Below are 25,000 nucleotides of genomic sequence, written 5' to 3' on the forward strand. Positions count from 1 at the left end.
AGTTTTATGCTAAGCATGCCCTAGATGCATCTCATCTGCAGCCAGGCTGGTTGTGTCTGGAGGGCAGGGCTGTGAGGTTTACAGCTGTGTGGGCTGCCTCTGCACTTTTCTCTTGAAGAAGAGGTGTTTCTTGTATAGGCTTGTAGCGTGCTGCCTATGTCCTACAAGTATGTACATCAAGCACTGTGGGGTTGAGTTAAATACATTGCAATTAAAACTATCCACATCCAAAACAGAAAATTTTTAAGTCTCTGCTGTAAACATGACAATCCTGTTGGTGCCTCGTGAATTATATGGGGGCATGAGTTTTACAAAAATAGAAGTTGCAGGCAGTAAAATACTATATGAAAGGCTTGTACATTTCTTTGATATGATGATCGGTTTTTGTTAAAGAAGCACTCCCACTAGGTGTTATATTCATTAAATGTGTGGTTACAGTGGCATGTGAAAGTTTGGACACCCCTGGTCAAAATTACTGTTATTGTGAAGTTAGGCAAGTAGAAGATGAAATGATTTCTAAAAGGCTTAAAGTTAAAGATGGCACATTTTCTTCGTATTTTAGGTAAAAAAAAAAAAAAAAAAAAAAAGAAGTTGTTTTTACATTTTAAAAATTACAAAAAAGAAAATATGCCGATACCCTAAGGGTGCCCAAACTTTTGCATGTGCATACACAGAAGCCGCTACGGGTTTGAAGCTGCATGTCTATGCAGCGGCAAACCTGCAGTGGCCAGATTTCACAGCATAGTGGATGGGTTTCTAGAAATCCCATGTCCACTATGCGTCTCTGGGCACCTGCGGATCACACGCAGAACTGACATGCGGTGCGTCTTTTAGACCCGCAGCATATAAACTTCTCTTGCGGCTCCACATGCAGGCTTTCCCCATAGACTAACATCAATAAGGAAAGTCCGCATGTAAAATTAAAAAAAATAAAAATAAAAAAAAAAATCGCGCCACTCATTTGCATAAAGTGACGGCGGGAGCTGTGCAGCTATCCCGCAGCTTCGGGGCTGCAGGCGGCTCCAGATCATGGGCACATACCCTTAGAGATTTGTGTGCTCAGATAACTTTGTCCACGGTTTCAGACCTTAATTGGCCTGTTAGTGAAAAAGCCATATCATCGTTAGGAAAGGCCAGGTGATGCAGATTTCTCAGCTTTATAAAAACCCAGCCTCCTCTAACCTTGTGCCAAGATACAGCAGCCATCGGTTCTTCTAAGCAGCTGCCTAGCACTCTGAAAATGGTGGAGGCCCATAAAGCGGGAGAAGGCTATAAGAAGATAGAAAGCCATTAAGTTGCCCTTTCCCCAGTTTGAAATGTAATTAAGAAATAGCAGTTAACAGGAACAGTGGAGGTCAAGATAAGGCCTGGAAGACCAAGAGAAATTTCAGTGAGAGCTGCTTGTAGGATTGCTAGAGGGGCAAATCAGAACCCCCGCTTGACTGCAAAAGACCTTCAGAAAGATTTAGCAGACTCTTTAGTTGCGGTACATTGTTCTACTGTTCAGAGACACCTGCACAAATATGGATTCATGGAAGAGTCATCAGAAGAAAACTTTTCCTGCTTCCTCACCATAAAATTCAGCGTAAGAAGTATGCATAAGAACATCTAAACAAGCCTGATGCATTTTAGGAAACGAGTCCTGTGGACAGATGAGGTTAAAATAGAACTCTTTGGCCACAATAATCAAAGGTATGTGTGGAGAAAAAAAGGGCACAGAATTTCAGGAAAAACATCTAGTCAACCATTAAGCATGGAGGTGGATCAATCATGCTTTGGGATTGTGTTGCAGCCAATGGCTTGGGGAACATTTCATGGGTAGAGGGAAGAATGGATTCAATGACATTTCAACAAATTCTTGACGCAAACATAACACAATCTATAAAAAAGCTGAAAAGAGGATGGCTTCTACAGATGGATAATGATCCTAAGCACATGTCAATATCCACAATAGATTACTTCAAAAGGCGCAAGCTGAAGGTTTTACAATGGCACTCAGTCCCCTGATCTGAACATCATTGAAAATCTGTGGCTAGACCTCAAAATGGCAGCGCATGCAAGACGACCCAGGAATCGCACAGAACTGGAAGAATTTTCCAAGGAATAATGGCTACAAAAAGCGTTTTACAAGCTGTGATTCTTTCAAAAGGGGGTGCTACTAGGAACTAATCATGCCGGGTGCCCAAACTTTTGCATAGTCTCAACTTTCCTTTTTTGTATGGTTTTAAAATGTAAAACATGAAAATTTTATATATATATATTTGTGCCTAAAATACAAAGGAAATGTGTAATCTTTAACTTTAAGCCTTTTCGAGATCATTTCATCTTCAACTTGCTTAACTTTTCACAATAACAGTAATTTTGACCAGGGGTGCCCAAACTTTTGCATGCCACTGTAATGCACACATTACATGCACATAAAAGGGTTGTCCACTACTAGGGCAACCCCTTCTTGATTTAAAGGTTTGGCGCCTATATATTAAATCTTATACTCTCATCCTGTGCTGGCGCCCTTCCAGCGGTGTTTGCACCCACGTTCCCGGGTAGTCTCGTGTGATTATTATGACATGTGAGCCCTGCGCCCAAATCGGAGCTTGAGTCACTGTCTCTGCCTTCGGACAAATCTAACATCAAGAGGAAGTGAGAACAGCCACAGCCCTGACTTCCTCTTGATGATCTATTTGTCCAAAGACGGAGACAGTGACCCCAGCTCTGATTTGGGTGCCTGGCTCATGTGTCCTAATAATCACACGAGAGTCCCGGGAATGCGAGTGTGACACCGCTGAAACGGTGCCGGCACGGGAGGGGAGTACAAGCTTTTATTATTTTATCGGGGCCAAGTGTGGAGTATGAGAAGGGGTTGTCCAAGTAGTGGACAACTTCTTTAATATACTCACCTACCGCTGTTTACTTTGGTGTACAGCGCCGTTCTTCTCTACAGTGACATGACCTCTAGGCAAAATGTCGAGGTCCTACTGCGCTCTGCGTGACCCGGAAGTGACTTTTACAATGGAAGGCTACAGCGTGTCAGAACAAGGCTCCATCATTGTAAAGGACTTCCAGCTTGTGCTCCGGCAGGGCGTAGAGTGAGCCTGCTATATACAATTCACATCACTCCGAAGAGGAGAGCAGCTGTAGGAGAGTATATTAATACCCACTATTCTACATGCACACATTTTAATAATAAATAAAAAAAATAAAAAATAGTGCTTCTTTAATGCTAATTGGTTTTCCTCTACTTCTAGAGCAACCTATAGGGGGCATTAGAGGACTTGCATTTTTTGCACAAAGGATTGTAAGGCTATGTGCACAGTTTTTTGATGAGTCTTTTTTGGAGCTGGTCCGCACTGAAAAAATGCCTGAAAAATTATATAGTGTAAAGAGTGGTGGGGGTAATGGTAAGGTAATTACACTTTTATTTTACAGCATTCTCAAAGAGGGTGTAGCAAGTTTGGAAGTCAGCCCATATCCATGGGATAACAACCCCTTTTTAAGGAGGATTTCCCATCAAGGGAGCAGAGGGATGGTATATTGCTAGAATATGCTGTCACCTACTGATCATGAAGGTCTCACTGCCAAGACCACCAGAGTAAAACTTCTTTAAAAGAACATACTTGGCAAAACTTAAACAGTATATCCTACATTGTGCAGGGCCTGAGAGGGCGCGCTGTGGTTCACCGTGAGAATCCCGTTATCAGGCTCCGCTGCCTTAGGACATGTACATCGTACAGTGCATCAGTTTTCACTAAAGTGTAACTTTATGGGTAAGGTTTAAAGGAAATCATCACTAAATTGCTTTTGTATTTTTAGAGAATTTTTGAAAACCTTTTTTTTGTACTAAAATATATAAATGAATTCAAAACTTTTGGCTGCTGCCAGACAGATAAGCTGCTGTATGAATGCAGCAAGGAGACTCAGTGATCGCATATATGTTTGTCAGATTCCGAGTATTTATTCTGCTTCCGATGCAAAATCTAAATGTAAGCTAGTTTTCCTTACTGACGCAAATCACTGCTTCGCTGGTTGATCATCCCTTGATACCCTATGGTATCATTCCATCTACACGGGTTGTTTTCAGCCCATTTATGACTGACTATATACAAGTGGTTGACAAAAACAGTATGGGGAAGATTGTTAGTTCCATCATTCTGTCCCCATACAGCATCATGTAGCATCACATCCACCTTCATACTGGTAATGTGCTACCGATAATGATTTATATGCTTGCTTAAAAGATCCAATCGCCCAGTGAACTCTTGTACAAGGACTTATCGGCTGTATTGCTAGAATAGCGGTTAGAATCTGACGGTTATTGCCGATGGTCATTAGGAAGTCTGTTATTTTTCCTCTCATAGTATTTGTAGACCAGCAGTAGAATGGCTTCTTTTGTGCATAACCGTTAGCGGGTCCCTGATGGGTTCCTCATACCAGTGATACATTGCTGACCGCTGGTCACCAGGCTCCTGTGCTGCTGGAGGCTGCATGGAATTCCAGTTGTGCGGAAAGCCAGCTGGAAACCTGCCTCAAGCAACTCATTCCATTGGGCAGGTGCTGTGCTGCGGAGTGTGGGAACCCTTCTGCTCTGGCTCACAACATTGTGTCGTTTTTCCAAAGCTTTCTCCACTGACTTTTGTTTTTTTCGAAATGAGAGAAAAGGAGGGAAAGAAAAAAGCAAAACCGGAAATCTGAGCTACTCTGTTATTTTAGATGGTTCTAACCAGTCTGCAGTAATCTGTTCCACAAACGTGAGTTTAGTGTATCGTGTCACACACAGATTTTATTATGTCGATTTTTCGACATGAAAGACCTAACCATGTCTACAAAACCACTTTGGAAATTGCCCACCTTTTTTGGGGTTTGTTGTTGTTTGTTTTGTTTTATGCATTTTTGGTGCTGAGATCTTTTTATCTCAATGGGAAAAAATGCAGTGAAAAGAATTGACATGCAGCATAAAAATGCACTTTAGAAAGTTAACTTTAGAAATTTCATTCCTTCTGCTGTTAATGTAAAACGCTACCTTTTCCGCACAAAAGTGATAGGACTTGTTCACACGTACGATTCAAACAATTTTAAAATATTTTTTTTTCATATATGATGCTTGGTCAAAGCTGAAAAATCTACAGTTCTAAAAAAAAAAAAAAAAAAAAAAAAAAAAAATTTGGACTGCATCTTAGGCTTAGTGCCGACGATGCAGAAATGAAGCAGAAATTTTCCTGAGCGTTTCTGCATCTCCTTGACAGAAAAACACATGCGGTTTTTGCATGCATATTTGCCATGCGTTTTTCCAATGCATTGTACAGGCAAATACGCATGCAGAAACGCACAAGAATTGGTCATATCCGTATGGTTTCTGCTGGTAAAATCCGCGCAGAAAAAATCCTGACCATGTGCACAGAACTTGCAGAATGTCATGGGATAAGGTATGCAATGCGTTTCAGGAGCGTTTACGCGCTGCAAATCTGCACCAAAAACACATCGTGGGCACACAGCCTTACAGTACATGAAGCAAGGTCCCTTCATAAGGCTTCAGAAGTAGAATTTTTCTGATGCATCTTCTCTTTCTGATGCTTTTTAACTGCAATTTTTACCCCCATTGAGATCAAAATGGTTTAGCACCAATAAAATCCTAAAAAATGAATCAATACACGTGTAATTTCTGCTGAAGTTTTATGGCCATAGCTTGCATTTTTCATGCAGAAAAAATGCTGAAAAAATTTGTTAACCTAACCCGTCAGGGCTTGTCCTTGACCATTTGGTTATGTCGCAGATAGAAAATCTGTGGTATCTTACTACTGTGGGTGGTAGGGAAAAGGTACTGGTTATATCCATCTGGGAAAAAAGGGTCACTAACTGCGTATTGATATAAAATATCCAAATGTCATCACATATCAGAAACCAATATATTCCAAGAAAGTTTCTAAGGGGTAATGTCTCTCCTATGGAGAGTGCCAAGCCTGGCATGTCAGAGTGAGGAGACCTAATATACACTGCTCAAAAAAATAAAGGGAACACTTAAACAGAATATAACTCCAAGTAGATCAAACTTCTGTGAAATCAAACTGTCCACTTAGGAAGCAACACTGATTGACAATCAATTTCACATGCTGTTGTGCAAATGGAATAGACAATAGATGGAAATTATTGGCAATTATAAAGACACCCTCAATAAAGGAGTGGTTCTGCAGGTGGGGCCACAGACCACATCTCAGTACCAATGCTTTCTGGCTGATGTTTTGGTCACTTTTGAATGTTGGTTGTGCTTTCACACTCATGGTAGCATGAGATGGACTCTACAACCCACAGAAGTTGCTCAGGTAGTGCAGCTCATCCTGGAGGGCACATCAATGCGAGCTGTGGCAAGAAGGTTTGCTGTGTCTGTCAGCGTAGTGTCCAGAGGCTGGAGGCGCTACCAGGAGACAGGCCAGTACACCAGGAGACGTGGAGGGGGCCGTAGGAGGGCAGCAACCCAGCAGCAGGACCGCTACCTCCGCCTTTGTGCAAGGAGGAACAGGAGGAGCACTGCCAGAGCCCTGCAAAATGACCTGCAGCAGGCCACAAATGTGCATGTGTCTGCACAAACGGCTAGAAGCCGACTCCATGAGGGTGGTATGAGGGCCCGACGTCCACAGATGAGGGTTCTGCTCACAGCCCAACACCGTGCAGGACGCTTGGCATTTGCCACAGAACACCAGGATTGGTAAAGTCTCCACTGGCGCTCTGTGCTCCTCATAGATGAAAGCAGGTTCACACTGAACACATGTGACAGACGTGACAGTCTGGAGACGCCATGGAGAGCGATCTGCTGCCTGCAACATCCTTCAGCATGACCGGTTATGCAGTGGGTCAGTAATGGTGTGGGGTGGCATTTCTTTGGAGGGCTGCACAGCCCTCCATGTGCTCGCCAGAGAGAGCCTGACTGCCATTAGGTACCGAGATGAGATCCTCAGACCCCTTGTGAGACCATATGCTTGTGCGGTTGGCCCTGGGTTCTTCCTAATGCAGGACAATGCCAGACCTCATGTGGCTGGAGTGTGTCAGCAGTTCCTGCAAGATGAAGGCATTGAAGCTATGGACTGGCCTGCCCGTTCCCCAGACCTGAATCCGATTGAGCACATCTGAGACTTCATGTCTTGCTCCATCCACCAACGTCACGTTGCACCACAGACTGTCCAGGAGTTGGCGGATGCTTTTGTCCAGGTCTGGGAGGAGATCCCACAGGAGACCATCCGCAACCTCATCAGGAGCATGCCCAGGCACATGAAGGCCACACCCAATACTGAGCCTCATTTTGACTTGTTTTAAAGACATTACATCAAAGTTACATCAGCCTGTAGTGTGTTCCACTTTTTAACTTTGGGGGTGACTCCAAATCCAGGCCTCCATTGGTTAATGAATTTGATTTCCATTGATGATTTTTGTGTGATTTTTGTTGTCCGCACATTCAACTATGTACAGAACAAAGTATTGAATGAGAATATTTCATTCATTCAGATCTAGGATGTGTTATTTGAGTGTTACCTTTATTTTTTTGAGCAGTGTATTTAATTTCCCATAGGATTATGAATAACTTCTCTTCAGAGAGAGGAAGAGGATTAAAACTCTAGAACCTCCTGTTGGAAGTATCAATCCTAAATGGATATCTCCACAAGGAGAACTGTTACCTCTTAAACCCCAGTCCAGAGCCTCTCACCCAGCCAAATCAGATTGCATACCTCGCAATGATGAGGGGCAACACCCTGAAACAGTGTCTGCAAATTGAGATTCTGGTTTGGTTTTTATCCCAAGTCCTATTGCAAGGCTCGTTAAAGAGTCAATATAGAGTTTTAGGATTGCTGCTTCCAATAGATGGCGCTAGAGTTCTAGTCCTCTTTCTCTGGGTAGAAAACTTTCTTATGTAAATTCTCTTCAAATTCCTGCCATCGAGGATAGCCCTCTTCCCCCTCCCGAATCTTCCAGAATTACAACCTAGTAACCATAGTGCATCCAATAACCGGAGTGGAATACTGTTACAGTAGACGTTCCCATCCTCCATCCAGCTCTTCATAGAATCCGCTTATAATAAACCACAAACATGTTGTCATTCCCGCACAGTGGGGATGGGGGGGGGGGGTGCAAGTTGGTCAAGACAAAAAGGTCATGGATGCCAAGGCTGGCATGATGTAAGAGAAATGCAATTCCTCACATCATGTGCTCAATCAGGGGCATGTACGTTGTAAACCAAGAACAAGATTGCCAAATTCCCCCTATATGAATGGAGTAGTAGGGAGAATGTACGACTACATCTGTTCCCTGTGTATAGGACTGGTGGCAAATAGACTTTACCACTCTATTTACTCGGGGGGACTTTGGGGCTCCTCTTATTGGGACTGGTGGGAGACTCGGCAGCAATAACCATAGTAATCATAAATGTATCATCTGTCCTGTGATTAATGTTTATGGCACAAAAAGGTAATGTCGTAGAATAGGAATTTAACTTTTTCTTTTATAGAAATGGACATTTTTGGAAAAGTGACAAGCAGGGCTGTGGAGTCTGTAAGCTAAACCTCCGACTCCTCAATTTCCATGACACCGACTCCACGACTCCCTCATACATGGCTCATGTTTAAGTGATAAATTTACTGTAGCACAGATTCATCTCAGCTAAAAGCCTTAGATCAGGAATAGGACATTTCATAACTTTCCCAAATTCTTATGAAAAAAAATATTCCTCACAAACTGCATTGAATTTATTATATATTTTAGGAGTTGGAGTCGGTCCATTTTATACCGACGACTCTGATTCCACCAAAATGGACACCGACTCAAACTCCACGACTCTGACTCCTCCACAGCCCTGGTGACAAATGTATGTGCAGCTATGGTGGGTCTTCACAGCATTTATAACCATTAATTCCACAACTCTTTTGACATCAGCATTGCTTTCTCCATTGGGGCTCAGAATCTAAATTCCCTATCATTGTCTTTGGAGTGTAGGGGGACACCGGGGAAAACATACAGACTCCTTGCAGATGTTGTCCTTGGGATTTGAACCTAGGACCCCTCTCCATATTTGCATGGATTTTCTTCCGGGTACTCCACTTTCCTCTCACTCAACACCTACTGATGGGGAATTTAGTTTGAGCTGCAATGACAGTGATTGAGGTCTGTAAAGCGCTGTGGAATATGATGGCGCTAAGAACGGACACCATCCTGTACAGTCACAAAGCTGCAAGATGCTTCTGTCTGACACCAGGGGCATTATGATGGGCCACATGTTCTTGCACAGGGGCCCTCTTCTGTGTGTCCGCCCCTGGATGGCGCTATAGAAGCAAGCATAATAAGTAACAATATCAGAACATTAAACTAACAAGGGACCTCTTTTCTCCCATCACGTCATTGTAAGAGATTAGTCAGTTTGTTTCAGAATCCTGTTGAGTAATCTAGAGAATTGGCCGCACTTTTTACTGTATAGTAGAAATTTATTGTCCCTGATCTAAATAACGTTTTGTACAACTGAAGAAGCAATTATAGTGGCTTTTGCCTAAATTAGAATGCCCAGCAGATAGAATAATGGACAGATCATTCTATTAGTCAGCTCTCAGAATTGCAAGCCAATAAATTATTTACCTGAGCTTCTTTAAAATTGCATTATCACTGGGTTGTTAGTTTTTGTAAAGAAATATGAAAGTGTGCGTGGGAGAGAAGCAGCTAATCCTCTTTTATTGTGTAGCTAGGGAAACCAGTCGGGTAGGTATAAGATGGGCATTATTCATGAAGTCTATGTTCTCCAATCTGATAATGGCCCCACGTCACTCCTGATACTGACACACTATAAAGGGCAGAGAGGTGGGATACTCGCCTGTCACAGCGGGATTGTAATCCACCAATGCAGGAACAACTAGAAAACGTCCGGAACTACCTGTAGCATTAAATGAATAAACAGCTGCAAGTTATACTTAAAAGATGGGTCATGGGGTTCATGGATCTTGGAGACAGTCGCACCCCCTAGTGCACAACTGTCTAGAAATTGGCCAGCAGTACCGATAGTAGTAAATTAATACGCCGGTGTTAGTATACGGTGACTGTAATAGAAATGTGTGTATATATACAAACACTATTCAACAACTCATGTAAAATACATGAGGGAGTCCACGTTTCAATCAGAGTATTTGCACCCATCTGCCTTGTCATTATTATGCGTTTCTTATATGGCGCCATCACATTCCACAGTGCTTTTACAGACATGATTATCACTGTCCCCATTGGGACTATCTAGATTCCTTATCAGTGTGTGTTTGGAGTGTGGGGGGAAACCGGAGGAAACTCCTTGCAGATGTTGTCCTTGGTGGGCTTTGAACCCAGGACCTCAGCGCTGAAAGCAACAGTGCTATCCACTGAGCCACCGTGCTGCCCATTGAGAGCTTTATTATAATTGTTCCATATAACACATGTAAACTTACAAGGACTGGTCATGCTTTAATCCCTTGCATGGGGGTATGGGTGTAGTTAGCAGTCTTTGGCTGTTTTTCAACACCATAAATGCACCTGTCAATTTGTGCCAGTGGCATTTAAACCACTCCAGCACTGGAGTGGCGCTTTTAAGTGTAAGCCCCCTATCCCCAGTGATATACTCACCCTCCAGTGTCTTCTCTGGTTTTCAGCACCGCTTCGGTCCCTCCGTGCCATCTTGTGACGGTAGCTTCCGACAACCGGAAGTCAGAGAAGCTCAGCTCACAAGCTCTCAATACAAGTCTGAGGGCCAGAACGAGGTTCTCATAGACTTGCATTGAAAAGTGACCTCCATGCATCTCCATGAAACACTGGAGCTACCGACGGGTCACTTTTCACAGGAGACGGGCCAAAGAGGCAGAGAAACCGATGAAGACAGCGGAAGGTGAGTATCAGACAGGGTGTATGGTATATCAAACAAAAAGAAAAAAGACGTAAACCGAACAATATCCAAAAAGTGCAAAATTTTATTAATCATTATTAAAAAATCCAAAAAGTATCAATAATGAGCCAAGAAAATAGGAAAGCACCAAAACAGATACCAAAATGAGCATAGACTACAATGATACAGGTCAGACAAAAATAGACCCAATAATGGACCTTATTCAAAAAAGGAAACCTTGTATAGCTAAATTGTCTGATCCATATGAGGTATTATAACATGCACAGTGCAATAATACATATAGTAATAAGAAAGGAAACAATCCTGCATCTAAACAACATGTAAGTAACCTCACAATACTCACTTATAGGTATCAGTCTATGGTGCAATCGCCCCCTACGCGCGTTTCTGCGCTGTGCCTTCTTCCGGGGTGTATGGTACTTGCATTTAAAGCACCTCTCCAGTGGTGCAATAAAAAAAAATGCTGGAGTGGTGCTTTTAAGCCATGTGATCCCTGGGCTGTGCCATACTGATAGCTCATCGGATCCCCACAACATGATCTCAGAGTGCCGTTGAGTTGCTGGAGGTCCCGCTATGGCCATCATTTTGGTATTCTTGGACTTCATATGGAGATCCTTATTTTCACGAATTTCCACAATACTGTTGTATTGAGGTATATGGAACATCAATGTGTATGGATATCTGCAGACTATCAGCATATGTGGCTACAGACTTCTGAATCCTTACAGCGTATATACCAAATGCTGTCTGTATTCTCCGGTGTCACCGGCAAGAGTCGGCACTAACGTAACCACAAGTACGCGATTTGCATACTTTGGCCACATGCTGACTAGATGCATTTGGCCACGCTCAATTCACCTGTATGTCTAGTCAGCACATAACTGCATGTATACAAATCAAATACTTGAGGTCCTGTGTCTGCCCGCGCCCGCCAGCAACATCAGAGTATCCTGACACTGACTCCAGACTTCTGTATCGTTACGGTGTGCACACGCAAAGTGACTGCAGCTTTTCATTAGAAGACCGGACTACCCCTTTAATTTGAAAAGAAAGAGAATGAACATAAAGCAAATCACAGCAAATATTCATTTGATTTAATTTCTTTTGTTCATTCGCTTTTTCACCAGTTAACAAAGTTCAAACTATTAAAGGGAATCTGTCAGCAGGTTTTTGCTACCTCACCTGAGAGCAGCACGATGTAGCAAAGCAACCCTGAATCCAAAGATGTATGAGTTGGATCAAACCTGGGCAAACTGTGTGGCCCGCGAGCCACATTTGGCACTATGGATGTTCCAGTCCAGCCCACGAACCCAGGGCTGAAACAGTGGCTCACGGGCCGCACCATGTCCATCTACCACCGCCTGCTGTCACTGCTATCTGCATCCTCAGTGTGCAGACAGCGGTGAATATATTGGTGAAGGAGGGGCCACTTGCCCCATCTTCCACCAATCAATGTGTTAAAATGATGTTATCGCGCTGCTGCTGAGACTGTGCATAGGAGACAGGAGCAGTGCGTCAGGGGAAAGGGAGCGAGGGAAGTATGTGGTGTTTTTTTTTTTTTTTTTTTTCCATGTGTATGGGATATATACACTCCTCAAATAACACATCCTAGATCTGAATGAATGAAATATTCTCATTGAATACTTTGTTCTGTACAAAGTTGAATGTGCTGACAACAAAATCACACAAAAATCATCAACGGAAATCAAATTTATTAACCAATGGAGGCCTGGATTTGGAGTCACCCCCAAAATTAAAGTGGAAAAACACACTACAGGCTGATCCAACTTTGATGTAATGTCTTTAAAACAAGTCAAAATGAGGCTCAGTATTGTGTGTGGCCTCCACGTGCCTGTATGACCTCTCTACAACGCCTGGGCATGCTCCTGATGATGAGGTTGCGGATGGTCTCCTGTGGGATCTCCTCCCAGACCTGGACTAAAGCATCCGCCAACTCCTGGACAGTCTGTGGTGCAATGTGACGTTGGTGGATGGAGCGAGACATGATGTCCCAGATGTGCTCAATCGGATTCAGGTCTGGGGAACGGGCGGGTCAGTCCATACCTTAAGTGCCTTCATCTTGCAGGAACTGCTGACACACTCCAGCCACATGAGGTCTGGCATTTGGCATTGTCCTGCATTAGGAAGAACCCAGGGCCAACCGCACCAGCATATCGTCTCACAAGGGGTCTGAGGATCTCATCTCGGTACCTTATGGCAGTCAGGCTACCTCTGGCGAGCACATGGAGGGCTGTGCGGCCCTCCAAAGAAATGGTCCTTTTAATCCATTTTACGGGACATGTGTATAATAGTAAAAATTAGTTCGGCACCAATCAACTTTGCAATTTGCAGATCACACCCTTCTGTGAGTATACTCTGTGAAACAAGGGATCCTGGTGGTGCTTCGTCTTTTTAGAGCAATTTATAATTCATACCACGTGAAAGAAAAGCGGCACTCGCCATTTTCTGAAAATAGTCCTTTTATGTAACATAGAAGCGGTTTGCAGGGAGCGTGAAGGACGTAGGCAGTTTCGCTTTTCAACAACACTTCTACAGGTCCTTCTATGTGTCCAGGCCTACCTGGACCCGTAGAAATGTTGTTCCAACTCGAATTGGCCTACGTCCTTCACTCTTCCTGCTCCCCCTGCACAACGCATGCACTTATGTCCTGTAAAATGGATTAAAGGACTGTTTTTTAAGAAATAATAATAATTAATATATATATTATTATTGTGACGCTCACAGCCCTTAAATATGAATTAAGTGTAACCTACATGTGCGTCCTCTACCCTCACCCACTACATGGTTCCCCTAAGCCTTTGGTTCCCCAATCTCCCTTTATCCCAGCTGGGGCAGCACACTGGTGCCTATTAGCCCCCCCCTAAAGGTGGGAGAAGTGTGGTGTTGGATGTAGAGGTGGAGTCCTGACAATTGCACCATTCTTACCTCGAAGGATAGATGCCACACCCCATTAAAGAGGTGCAGCATCCCTGTGGCGATCAAACCCCCCCAGGGGCGCCACATTTGTGTGTGCATACATACATACATACATGCATGCATGCATGCATGCATGCATGCATGCATACATACATATGAAAAAGTTTGGGCACCCCTATTAATCTTAAGCTTATTGTTTTATAAAAATTGGTGTTTTTGCAACAGCTATTTCAGTTTGATATATGTAATAACTGTTGGACACAGTAATGTTTCTGCCTTGAAATGAGGTTTATTGTACTAACAGAAAATGTGCAATCTGCATTCAAACAAAATTTGACAGGTGCATAAGTATGGGCACCTCACCAGAAAAGTGACATTAATATTTAGTAGATCCTCCTTTTGCAAAAATAACAGCCTCTAGTCGCTTCCTGTAGCTTTTAATGAGTTCCTGGATCCTGGATGAAGGTATTTTTGACCATTCCTCTTTACAAAACAATTGCAGTTCAGTTAAGTTTGATGGTCGCTGAGCATGGACAGCCCTCTTCAAATGATCCCACAGATGTTCAATGATATTCAGGTCTGGGGACTGGGATGGCCATTCCAGAACATTGTAATTGTTCCTCTGCATGAATGCCTGAGTAGATTTGGAGCGGTGTTTTGGATCATTGTCTTGCTGAAAGATCCATCCCCTGCATAACTTCAACTTTATCACTGATTCTTGAACATTATTGTCAAGAATCTGCTGATACTCAGTGGAATCCATGCGTCCCTCAACTTTAACAAGATTCCCAGTGCCGGCATTGACCACACAGCCCCAAAGCATGATGGAACCTCCACCAAATTTTACTGTGGGTAGCAAGTGTTTTTCTTGGAATGCTGTGTTTTTTTGCCGCCATGCATAACGCCTTTTTGTATGACCAAATAACTCAATCTTGGTTTCATCAGTCCACAGGACATTCTTCCAAAAAGAAATTGGCTTCTCCAAATGTGCTTTTGCATACCTCAGCCAACTCTGTTTGTGGCGTGCTTGCAGAAACGGCTTCTTTCGCATCACTCTCCCATACAGCTTCTCCTTGTGCAAAGTGCGTTGTATAGTTGACCAATGCACAGTGACACCATCTGCAGCAAGTTGATGCTGCAGCTCTCTGGAGGTGGTCTGAGGATTGTCCTTGACTGATCTCACCATTCTTCTTCTCTGCCTTTCTGATGTTTTTCTTGGCCTGCCACTTCTGGCCTTAACCAGAATTGTCCCTGTGTTCTTCCATTTCCTTACTATGTTCCTCACAGTGGAAACTGACAGGTTAAATCTCTGAGACAGCTTTTTGTATCCTTCCCCTGAACAACTATGTTGAATAATCCTTTGTTTTCAGATCATTTGACAGTTGTTTTGAGGAGCCCATGATGCCACTCTTCAGAGGAGATTCAAACAGGAGAACAACTTGCAAGTGGCCACTTTAAGTAGCTTTTCTCATGATTGCATACACCTGGCTATGAAGTCCAAAGCTCAATGAGGTTACAAAACCCAAAAAAGTGCTTTAGTAAGTCAGTAAAAAGTAGGTAGGAGAATTTAAAACAAGAAAATGATAAGGGTGCCCATACTTATGCACCTGTCAAATTTTGTTTGAATGCAGATTGCACATTTTCTGTTAGTACAATAAACCTCATTTCAAGGCAGAAGCATTACTGTGTCCAACAGTTATTACATATATCAAACTGAAATAGCTGTTGCAAAAACACCAATTTTTATAAAACAATAAGCTTAAGATTAATAGGGGTGCCCAAACTTTTTCATTTAACTGTACATACATACATACCCGTGCTTAATTTATCATGCAAGCAGAACAGGATAAGTCATAAGCTTTTAGGTAAATGCAGTATATAATTATGCCTCCCCTGAACTGTAGAAATCAAAGATCTGACATGAGGATTTAAACATTAAAGGGTTTGGCTTATTAATTGCTTCTGTTAGACTGTCTGTGTAAGGTGCTGATAGTTCCTGATGGTCTAAATCGTACATGGTTTAAAATGACTATGGGGAAAAGCTCTGTCTAATCTTGACACTGCCCAGTCATTTGTAGTTTAAAAGGATGACACATCTGTATTGGCCTAACTCCTAAGCTATCTGAAGAGATTTTCTTTGGAAGCAATCATGTCTTTGAAGTGTATTCCAAAACTGTCAATTAGTGTTTTGGTTCCCTAAGGAAAGTCCATAAAAACTAGTGTGTGGTGTCATTCTAAGAACCTGACATTCTGTGGAAGAATGTTTATAGAAACTAATCCAGCAGATCATTGCTATTTACTATGTCAACTTTACCTTTAAAGGAATGTGTCATCAAAAAATGACCCATTGTTTAAATCGGATTCTTATATTCCATGTCTGTTTTCCAAATTTTGGGAGTTTTTTTTTTTTTATATAATCTGATCTGTAATTAAAATACAAAGTTGATAATCTTTCCATTTTCATACCAGTCACTTTGCTATTTTAGACTCCCATTTCTTGTCCTTTCAGCAGGCTCATTATCATCAGAGGCAGTATTACAATGACATGTAACGCCTCTCTAGACAACTAAATCCAGCATTCACTATAGGAGATGTCACTGCTGACCCTGATATGCTTATTAAATGTTTCAGATGAGGTCAGTCTGTCTATTGCTGCTAATGTACATGTGAATTTCCTGAAAGAACAAAGTCTACAAAAGCCTCAGCGACCAGTGGGAAAATTACCAGATTTCACATTTTAATTTATAATCTAGATTGTGAAATGCTTTAAAAAAAATTTGGTAATTTTTTTTTTTCACCATTGTTTTTAATTCTCATTTAATTAATTTAGTGAAAATATGATGCATTACAAAGTTTCTTATAAGAAAAATCTGATTCTTTTTCCACCAGGACTGATCCTTCTCAAAATTCTCAATTCCTGTGTAAAATCTGTATTCAGTGAAGATAGTTTGTTACATTACTGAGATGGGAGATGGGAGTTGCTACTGGTGAGATTCTATGTAGACGGAAGGGGGAGAGCCACCCCGCTGGAACAACTAGCATCTACTATCCAAGGCTGGGCTTCACAGGAGGACCAAGATGGCAGTTATGGCGACCTTCAGCAGGCCCCAGACTGTCATAATTTATGGGTTCACGATAATCGCTTAGCTTGCGCTGATGGGAGCTGGTTCATGTTTACAACAGTGATTTATGTATGCCATGTGAAATGCCAGCTGCTCTCGCATTTAAACAGTGCTTCTACTTGTATATCGTAAATCATATACTAAAGTTGTCAATAAATGATTAGGATTCTAGTGCATGGTACTTGATGTACTAAACGAGGGGTCGAATAAGAGTAGCCAGGGCCCCAGGCATTTAGAAGGTGTGGGCCCCCAAGGTACCTTATGCATCACATGACATGTCACATGATTACTTTTGATAGATGATGTGATAGGTCATGTAAGTAACACACAGGTGCTCATCTGTAGATGGAAAACAGATAGCGGCGCGTAGCACAAATTTTTCCCTTATGTACATCGGGACGCTGCTTAATCATTAAAATTAAGCACTTTCAAAATTGGACTTGTTTGTCGGCACTGCAACTGCTTTTTAAAACTCATGATGGTGCCCTGTGTAACTGCCCGTGCACGGCCAGAGAGATGCTTAATCTGCTGGTCGGGTCATGCTGTTTGTATTGAACCCACAGAAGTTAGCAAGGCGAGGGAGCCGACGTGCTCTCCTGATTCTGGTGGCAGAGGTTATTCTATGCTTGTGACTGAATCCCAATACATGCTGGGATACTCAAACAAAACGCTGTAGAATGTAAGCCTGCAAGGGCAGGGTCCTCTTCCCTCTGTACCTGTCGATCACTGTTAGTTTACTGTAAGTGATATCTGTATTTGGTATGCAACCCCTCCTTATGTACAGCACCATGGAATCAATGACACTATATAAATAGGCAGAGGCTGCGGTCACTGCAGCAGCCCTGCCCCCTCCCTGAAACGAAGCGTCAAGGACGCTCATTTCCGGGCTGGGCTAGTCCTTGTATGCAGCGCACTCTTTGTTGTCCTCTTAGATCAGTATTAGCGAGCTGACCACATAGCCTGGTGTAAAAATACCCCGCGTACTGCGACCAGCGCCACCCCTTCAAGTGACGTCACTGGTCTCTGCATGCTGGGTATTCTGACACTGCTGATCTGAGCTGGCAACAGAGTGCTGTCCACACTACACCATGCAGGGACTAGCCCCACCCCTGAAACTCGCATGACTGACTCATCATTTCAGGTGGGAGTATAAGCTGCAGCAATGACTGACCTAAGCCTTTGCCCCCTGATGACGCTTTGTTTGAGTATCCCAGCATGCACTGAGATTTTCAAATGAAGTAGAATATATAGAAAAGCAGTTAATGTAGTTAACTGGAAGGATAGGGATTTTTTAATCCAAGTATATTAGAAAATAGTTTGGATTATGGCACTAAATAGGTGTAGAAGAGGAAAATGACTTTGGCCTTTTGACCACCCCCTTTAAAATTAATCAATGCTAGAAAAAGTTGCAATGTAGCCTCTGCCTTAGGCTTTATATTTATGGCACTCACTGTGTAGGATAAAATAATGTATAGTTTAGGTTGTGACAGATGAGGTGATACCAGTTGTGTATGATTCTAAAATCGCCTGGAAAGAGCTTGACAACCCGCATGCGGAAATGCATGTGAAGAACGCTTCCCTTCCGCTTGTCCCTGGCAGGAAAAACGCATGTACAATCCGCATGTACAATCCGCATGCGTTTTTTCTGCCAGGGAGATGCAGAAACGCTCAGGAAAAATTCCGGAGCATTTCTGCATTGTGGGCACTTAGCCTTAGGCTATTTTACATGCTTTTTTTTCAGCCTGGGACAAGCATTTGTCATGCGTTTTGCACATGCGATTTAGTATCCGCATGTGCACATGTAGTCATGCGGATATTAAGCGATTCAATGCAAATCAATGTCGGCTAAAAAAAAATGCCGCGATTCCGCAAAATTAATGGTGGTGCTGCGGATTTTTCCGCAATGATGAAATTTCATGTGCACAGCACATTCGGATTATCATTGGGGAACATTGCAGGCCTTCTACCAAGCGTTTTTTTTTAAGCGTTTTCGCGGCGGAATTGCTGCTGCGGAAACGCTTAAACGCATAGTGGGCACACAGCCTAATTGTCTTTGTATGCGTTTTCCAACTTTTTTCTATGTATTTTGTGTACAGATTTGAAGCATTTTTTTTGTGCAAAAATACTGGGCTAGATGTCCAGGTTAGTGTTTTTCATGCCAGTCTTGATTAGGAGATGGGCAGGAGTCGGTGACACCTGACTTATTAAGAGGCAGATGCCTCTTACTGTCTCAGGCGCAACTTAAGTCTATTGCCCCTCCAGATTTATGGCTTAAGGTATGCTACAACTCGTCACAAATTAGACAAGCGGGCGTCGCCACACCCTGTCCTGCCCCAGTTCCTCTCAATTTGTCAGAGCTGGACAAAACTGATACACGCCAAAAGTCGCTAATTTTCTGTGCAACACCGCATTGTGTAAAATATTGAGATTGTTCAGTGTTTTATGCCAGATTTCTGTTATAAACACCTTGAGGAGTCGGGGGCCTTAGAGTTGATATGAATGTGTTCCCTGTTAGACCTTGCAGACCGCTGGTTTTATAATGGTGTATGAAACGTTTCATACACCAACATGTACGAGTTGCCTCACGAGACCTTGCATCTTCTTTTATTTTTTTTTTTAATGCGGTGTGTCTGTTTATTAAAGACCTGAATATTGGTAAGGAGCCCATGAAGAAAAGAGGCAAACTTCTATATATACGTCCCCTTTTCCAGCTCCTATGCTTGTTTCATTCCCTATATTAATGTGCTGGCATGCCTGTGTGGATTTGCTAATCCGTGCTGTGGTCTCTTTGTACTAGTGACATGACTGGACCTGACAGATGAACTGATAAAATCTCTCCTAACAATGACATTCTACTCTGTTCTATTAACCTTTGTAAACTGTTTTCCCACCTCTTGTGGTGTGTTTTCTTAAGTTTCTTGTTTTGTTTTTTTTTTTAGAGTTTTACTTTGTTTTTAATGGTTTACAATATCATTATGGTCTCCTGGTTATGTCTATTTACTTTTAAAGAGAACCTGTCACTTCATAAATGTGTAATTTTTCCCTGGTGTAAATGTCGCTGTTTTCCTTATGCCCCTGTGCTGCTCCCGTCCTAACATGGCCTCTTCTTCCCTGTATATAAATTTAGGTATCGAAACACTGTTTCCCCAAAAATCTGGTGTAAAACACTTTTGATAAGTCTCATTTTTTTGTGCAACTTGAGGTTGCTCAAAAATTTTAGCAACTTTTGGCATTTTTCTGTCATTTTCACTTAGCTCTGCCAAAATAGACTGAGCTAGAGCAGAACAGGGGCTTGTCACCACAGCTTAATTTCTGAGCAGCTTTGGCATGCATTATGCCAGTCTATTACTGGAGTAAGATTTGTGGCGAGGCACGCGCCACTTTTCAGATCCACCAGATTCATTAAGAGCCGTGCGCCTCATTAATCTGGAGCGTCTGACTCCCAACATGCCCCTCATAATGACAGATGTTGTTCACACCAGTCTTGATGAATTGGGCACCTTGTGTTTTTTTTTTTTATTTATTATATATTTTAGGAGTTGGAGTTGGTCCATTTTATACCGATTCCGACTCCACCAAAATGGACACAGACTCCAATTCCACAGCCCTGGTTATAGGAAAAGACAGGTCCTCTAAGTATATTAATGATTTTAAAATGATGGTGCATCTCAGAACCTCAGCAATCCTTTAAGGGGGTGGTGTAAAAATAAACACACAATACAGTGTGATGCTGTCTTCATTGCCTACCTGTCTTCTCTCTTCCTGTGGAGTCAACGTGTTGGTGCAACGATCCGTGGGAAGAGATAAGTCTGGCCGAGAAACCAGGCCATTGTACAGAGGGGCGACTTGGAATTGGCAAAAGGGATAAGTGTGACAATCGACTTATGAATAGTAGCCACCCTGTAGAGAAACCCACCTCTCCCTCTTGAGAGCAAAATGGGCAGTCTGGTTATTCCTACAATGTGACCTCCCATTATAGCTGGAAATTGATCTCCCAAAGTTCCCTGCATCTCCCATAACTAAAAGGTTGGCAGCGCTTGGCACAGACTGGCCAATGCCTGCAAAGTCTCTAAAGGTCTCTCTGCAAGTTACTTGCAATGGGTTAATGCAGTTATTTATGCACTAAGCATGGAAACCCTGTGTGCGTGGTTAGCCCGCACAGATAAAAGGGGAAGAAACTCTGTATATGCGATGTAAGCAATGAATTACAAGAGGATGTGTCCAGTAGCAACGAAGGGTAAACTCAGAACTGGCATGGGGTTCATAAGTGGGTGAGAAGTGAAAAATGGTACATGTATCACTCCTGTATTTGGGAAGAATATTAGGTTTACAGCACACTTGGGATCACCCCCTAATTCTATTCCATCTTGAGACCCTTAGCAGTAAGACCTGATTGATAGTCTATATTACAAATGTGTATTCATTCTATTGTTTTGTCTCATCTTTTGTAGAAGAAGTTGACTACAACACCTTCGGGTCTGCAACATTGAACAGAAAGAAGAAAAATGCTTTGGTGGCATTACGGAATGACAGCCTTCGCCATAAGAAACCACATATCAACATTAGCATGCCTCATGACTTTAGGCCAGTCTCCTCCATCATTGATGTGGACATACTTCCGGAAACACATAGACGTGTGAGATTATACAGGCATGGATGTGAAAAACCTCTGGGATTCTACATTCGTGACGGCACTAGTGTCCGAGTTACTCCTCATGGTTTGGAGAAGGTGCCAGGGATATTCATTTCTAGGATGGTTCCAGGTGGATTGGCAGAGAGCACCGGGCTACTAGCTGTGAATGATGAGGTTCTAGAAGTCAATGGCATCGAGGTAGCTGGAAAAACTCTTGACCAGGTGACAGATATGATGATTGCCAATAGTCACAATCTAATTATTACTGTTAAACCTGCAAACCAAAGAAACAATGTAATCCGGAGTAGCCGGATGTCTGGCAGCTCTGGGCAATCGACAGACAGCACAGCTAGCCACCACAGCTTACCATCTGCTCACCTATTACAGAATTTTAACCCTGATGACATGGAGAGTGACGATGATGCTGACATAGTCATTGAAGGTAGCCTTGAGCCTCGCAACATTCCCAAATCTCACAGCCTACCTTCCGGCAGCCTTTCTCGAATCAATGGCAGCAGCCTTAGCCACCGATTGGAAAGAGACTTGGCTCTTAACCATTCAGGCCGGGAGAGTAATGGAAGCATCCACAAAATTCTGAGCAGTTTAAAGGCTGACCCAAGGAATAGCTTAGTGATACCCAAGGGTGGTGTCGAGGAGGATGGCACTGTGATTACACTTTAAACAATGACTGGTATCAGTCAGTCAATGTGCTCATTGGCAGTAGGGTACATGTCTTAAAGGAGAACTGTTTGGAGCTGACTTTGCCTGTGACTGATGTGGAGCAGCTCGATGGTACATTGTTTCCTAGGTATATTTTTGCGTTTCATGCTAATACTGGAAAGTGATTTGCTTGGATGCTGTTTTGTACCTGTGTGAAGCCACCTTTCTGCCAGCCTCAGCGTCTTCACGGGGCACATTACCATAGCTTCTTTTTTCATAGTGAATCTACACAAGTAGAAGACCCAGCTCATTCTATGTTTAATAATGGCATGGCTTTGTGCTGTCAAACAGAAAGAAGAATCAGCTTTTACCAATCTGAAGCCACTCCGTGTTTCTGTGGTACGTTCATCATGTGGTGGTCTGTAACTTTCCTATAATGCTCGAGTTACAGAAAATATATAACATTTAGGTTTCCCTCCAGATTCAGGTTTCTAACAATACATTTTTTTCAGTCTTGGGACAGAAAGCGGCAACCTAAACTTCTAAACTCCAGCTGTTGGGGAAACTACAACTCCCAGCATTGCCTGACAACCACAGGCTGTCGGGGCATGTTGGGAGATGTAGTTTCAGAGCAGCTAGTGTGCCAAAGATTTCTGATCCCTGGTCTATGATGTCTTCAATTAGGAAGAAGTACAAACTGCATCCTGGTTACTTGGCTCAACAGCGCCACTTGCTGGTCAACCGTGGTAACTCTTAGAAAACAAAATCATGTTTGAGCTACAATACACAAACTGTTCCATGCACCATGAGTGTTCATGCCTTTTTACCTTTCTTTCTGTGACTATTGTGGTTTGCGAATCATCATGTTGTACTGCCTACATCAGATCTGGTCTTAGTCTTAACACCATTCCTGAAATGATGGATCGACTCTTGTGCTTCCACTATTTTACAATGTGTTTTCATATACAATAAATATACATGCCATATTGTTACACTGTGGGATTCAGAAAAAGGCCAAAATCTGTGTCTGAAAAAGAGACTGAACTCGAAGATTCCCAGAAATGAAATTTTTAAACCATGTTACAATTTAGTAAAATGATTTCTCTTTCTCAGTTCTAATGAAAAATTAATGTGTGCGATTCACTTTATAGGAAACAAGCCGCAATGGTACAGTCATCTTTTTAGATGTGTTTTTTTTTATTTTCTGGTTGTTAGATTTAATATACCACTAAATAACAAAGTTACATTTTATTTTTTACACTGTGTCATTACCATAACCCGGAGAATTTTGCCTTTAAAAAATAAATAAATTCTGTGGGTAGAAAACAAGGACTAAACATATACAATACATTCCGGTTTGTTTTTTTTTTCTTTTAATTTAAGGCCTCAAATTTAAATGTATAAATGGAGAGCAACCAGTGTTTTTATACATTTTGTATTTTAAAAGATGTAAAATAAAGTCAGAACGTTAACTTTTATCGGTCATGATTTGTGTTTCTATGTATATAAATCTACATGTGCTGTCTGTTTTAAAATAAATGTTAATTACATAATTGTCGGGTTTCTTGAAAAAAAAAAAAGTTGTACATTTTATAAATAGAAATGTCCTCCTCTTCTTCTAGTTTTAGGATCTGAGATTTTTTGGTGAGAGTAGCTTTATGGACCAGTTTCAGATCAATGCTATTCCGGACCAGGACTGATGGCTTCATAGGTCCCCATCATTATTCAGTGGGGTCAGTCTAGGGACTTGCATTCGTAATCTGGTCATGTTTGTGCATCTGTAACCAGATCTCACAATACAAACTAAATTCATGAAATAGATCTTACACCTGATAAGGATGGTGTACTTACTATATAATTATTTAATCCTGATATTTCTAAAGTCACTTGTTAACTATTCAGGATATTATGATTATTCTTCATCTGCCTAGTGTCTTGGAGTAGCCCTCTAGGGTTTGTTTTTGTTCATCCTGTTGCTAGTCTTGCAATGTGTATAATGCAGCTAGAATTAATTTTGGAATGGTCCTTTCTATATGAAAATTTTATGAATGCCTATTCTTCATTTAGGCCATGGTAACTCTTTGGGAAAGACTATGCTTTTTACTAGATGGTGGCCCGATTCTAACGCATCGGGTATTCTAGAATATGTATGCGGCCGACCAGGCGCAATCAGCAGAACGTTGTTTAAATTTGCCTCCAAAATCGCTGATTGGTCGCGGTTGCCGGCCGCGACCAATCAGCAGAGGGGTGTTTAAATTGGGCGCCAATATCGCTGATTGGTCGCGGCCGCCATTAGCGACCAATCAGCGAGCTTGGCGCCAAATTTAAACAACGCTATGCTGATTGGTTGCGGTGGCCGCAACCAATCAGCAGAGCAGCGTTTAAATTTTCCGCCCATATCGATGATTGGTCGCGGGCGTCGTATTAGTGAGGACCGGGAGCGGCGCTGCTTGTGCTGCTACTTCTGCTGCGAGAAGCCAGGAGATGAGCGGCTACTCTCAGCAGAAGCATCCCGACCGGCGGCACCGCTCCCCGGTCCTCCGTTCACACTTGCCCTCCGGAGATCAGCGGGCCAAGCCACTGATCTCCTGACGTTGGCTGCATGGAGGTGAGCGGCGCCGCATGGATGTGTCGGGGTACTTGTGCTGCCAGCAGCGGGGAGATGAGCGGCTAGCGCCGGTCATCTCCCTGCTGCATCGCCGCTGACCGCCGTCCGGCAGATGAGCCGCTAACGGCCGCCATCTTTTTCTGAAATCC

The 25,000-nt window shown here is 42.6% G+C and overlaps 1 protein-coding gene across 1 annotated transcript in view; it reads left to right on the forward strand.

The window, feature by feature from the left end:
• The window catches only part of PARD6G (par-6 family cell polarity regulator gamma), a 91,747-nt gene extending 68,026 nt beyond the window's left edge, over nt 1-23,721 (forward strand). Inside the window, 1 exon segment of the mRNA XM_073678875.1 lies at nt 21,402-23,721. Coding sequence (XP_073534976.1) covers nt 21,402-22,264 — 863 coding nt within the window. The 3' untranslated portion in view covers nt 22,265-23,721.
• Nucleotides 23,722-25,000: the final 1,279 nt, after the last annotated feature.

This window comes from Phyllobates terribilis, unplaced genomic scaffold (assembly GCF_046119375.1).
Source record: "Phyllobates terribilis strain yellow unplaced genomic scaffold, ASM4611937v1 Scaffold_4__5_contigs__length_816908805, whole genome shotgun sequence".
In the NCBI taxonomy this organism is placed as follows: Eukaryota; Metazoa; Chordata; class Amphibia; order Anura; family Dendrobatidae; genus Phyllobates; species Phyllobates terribilis.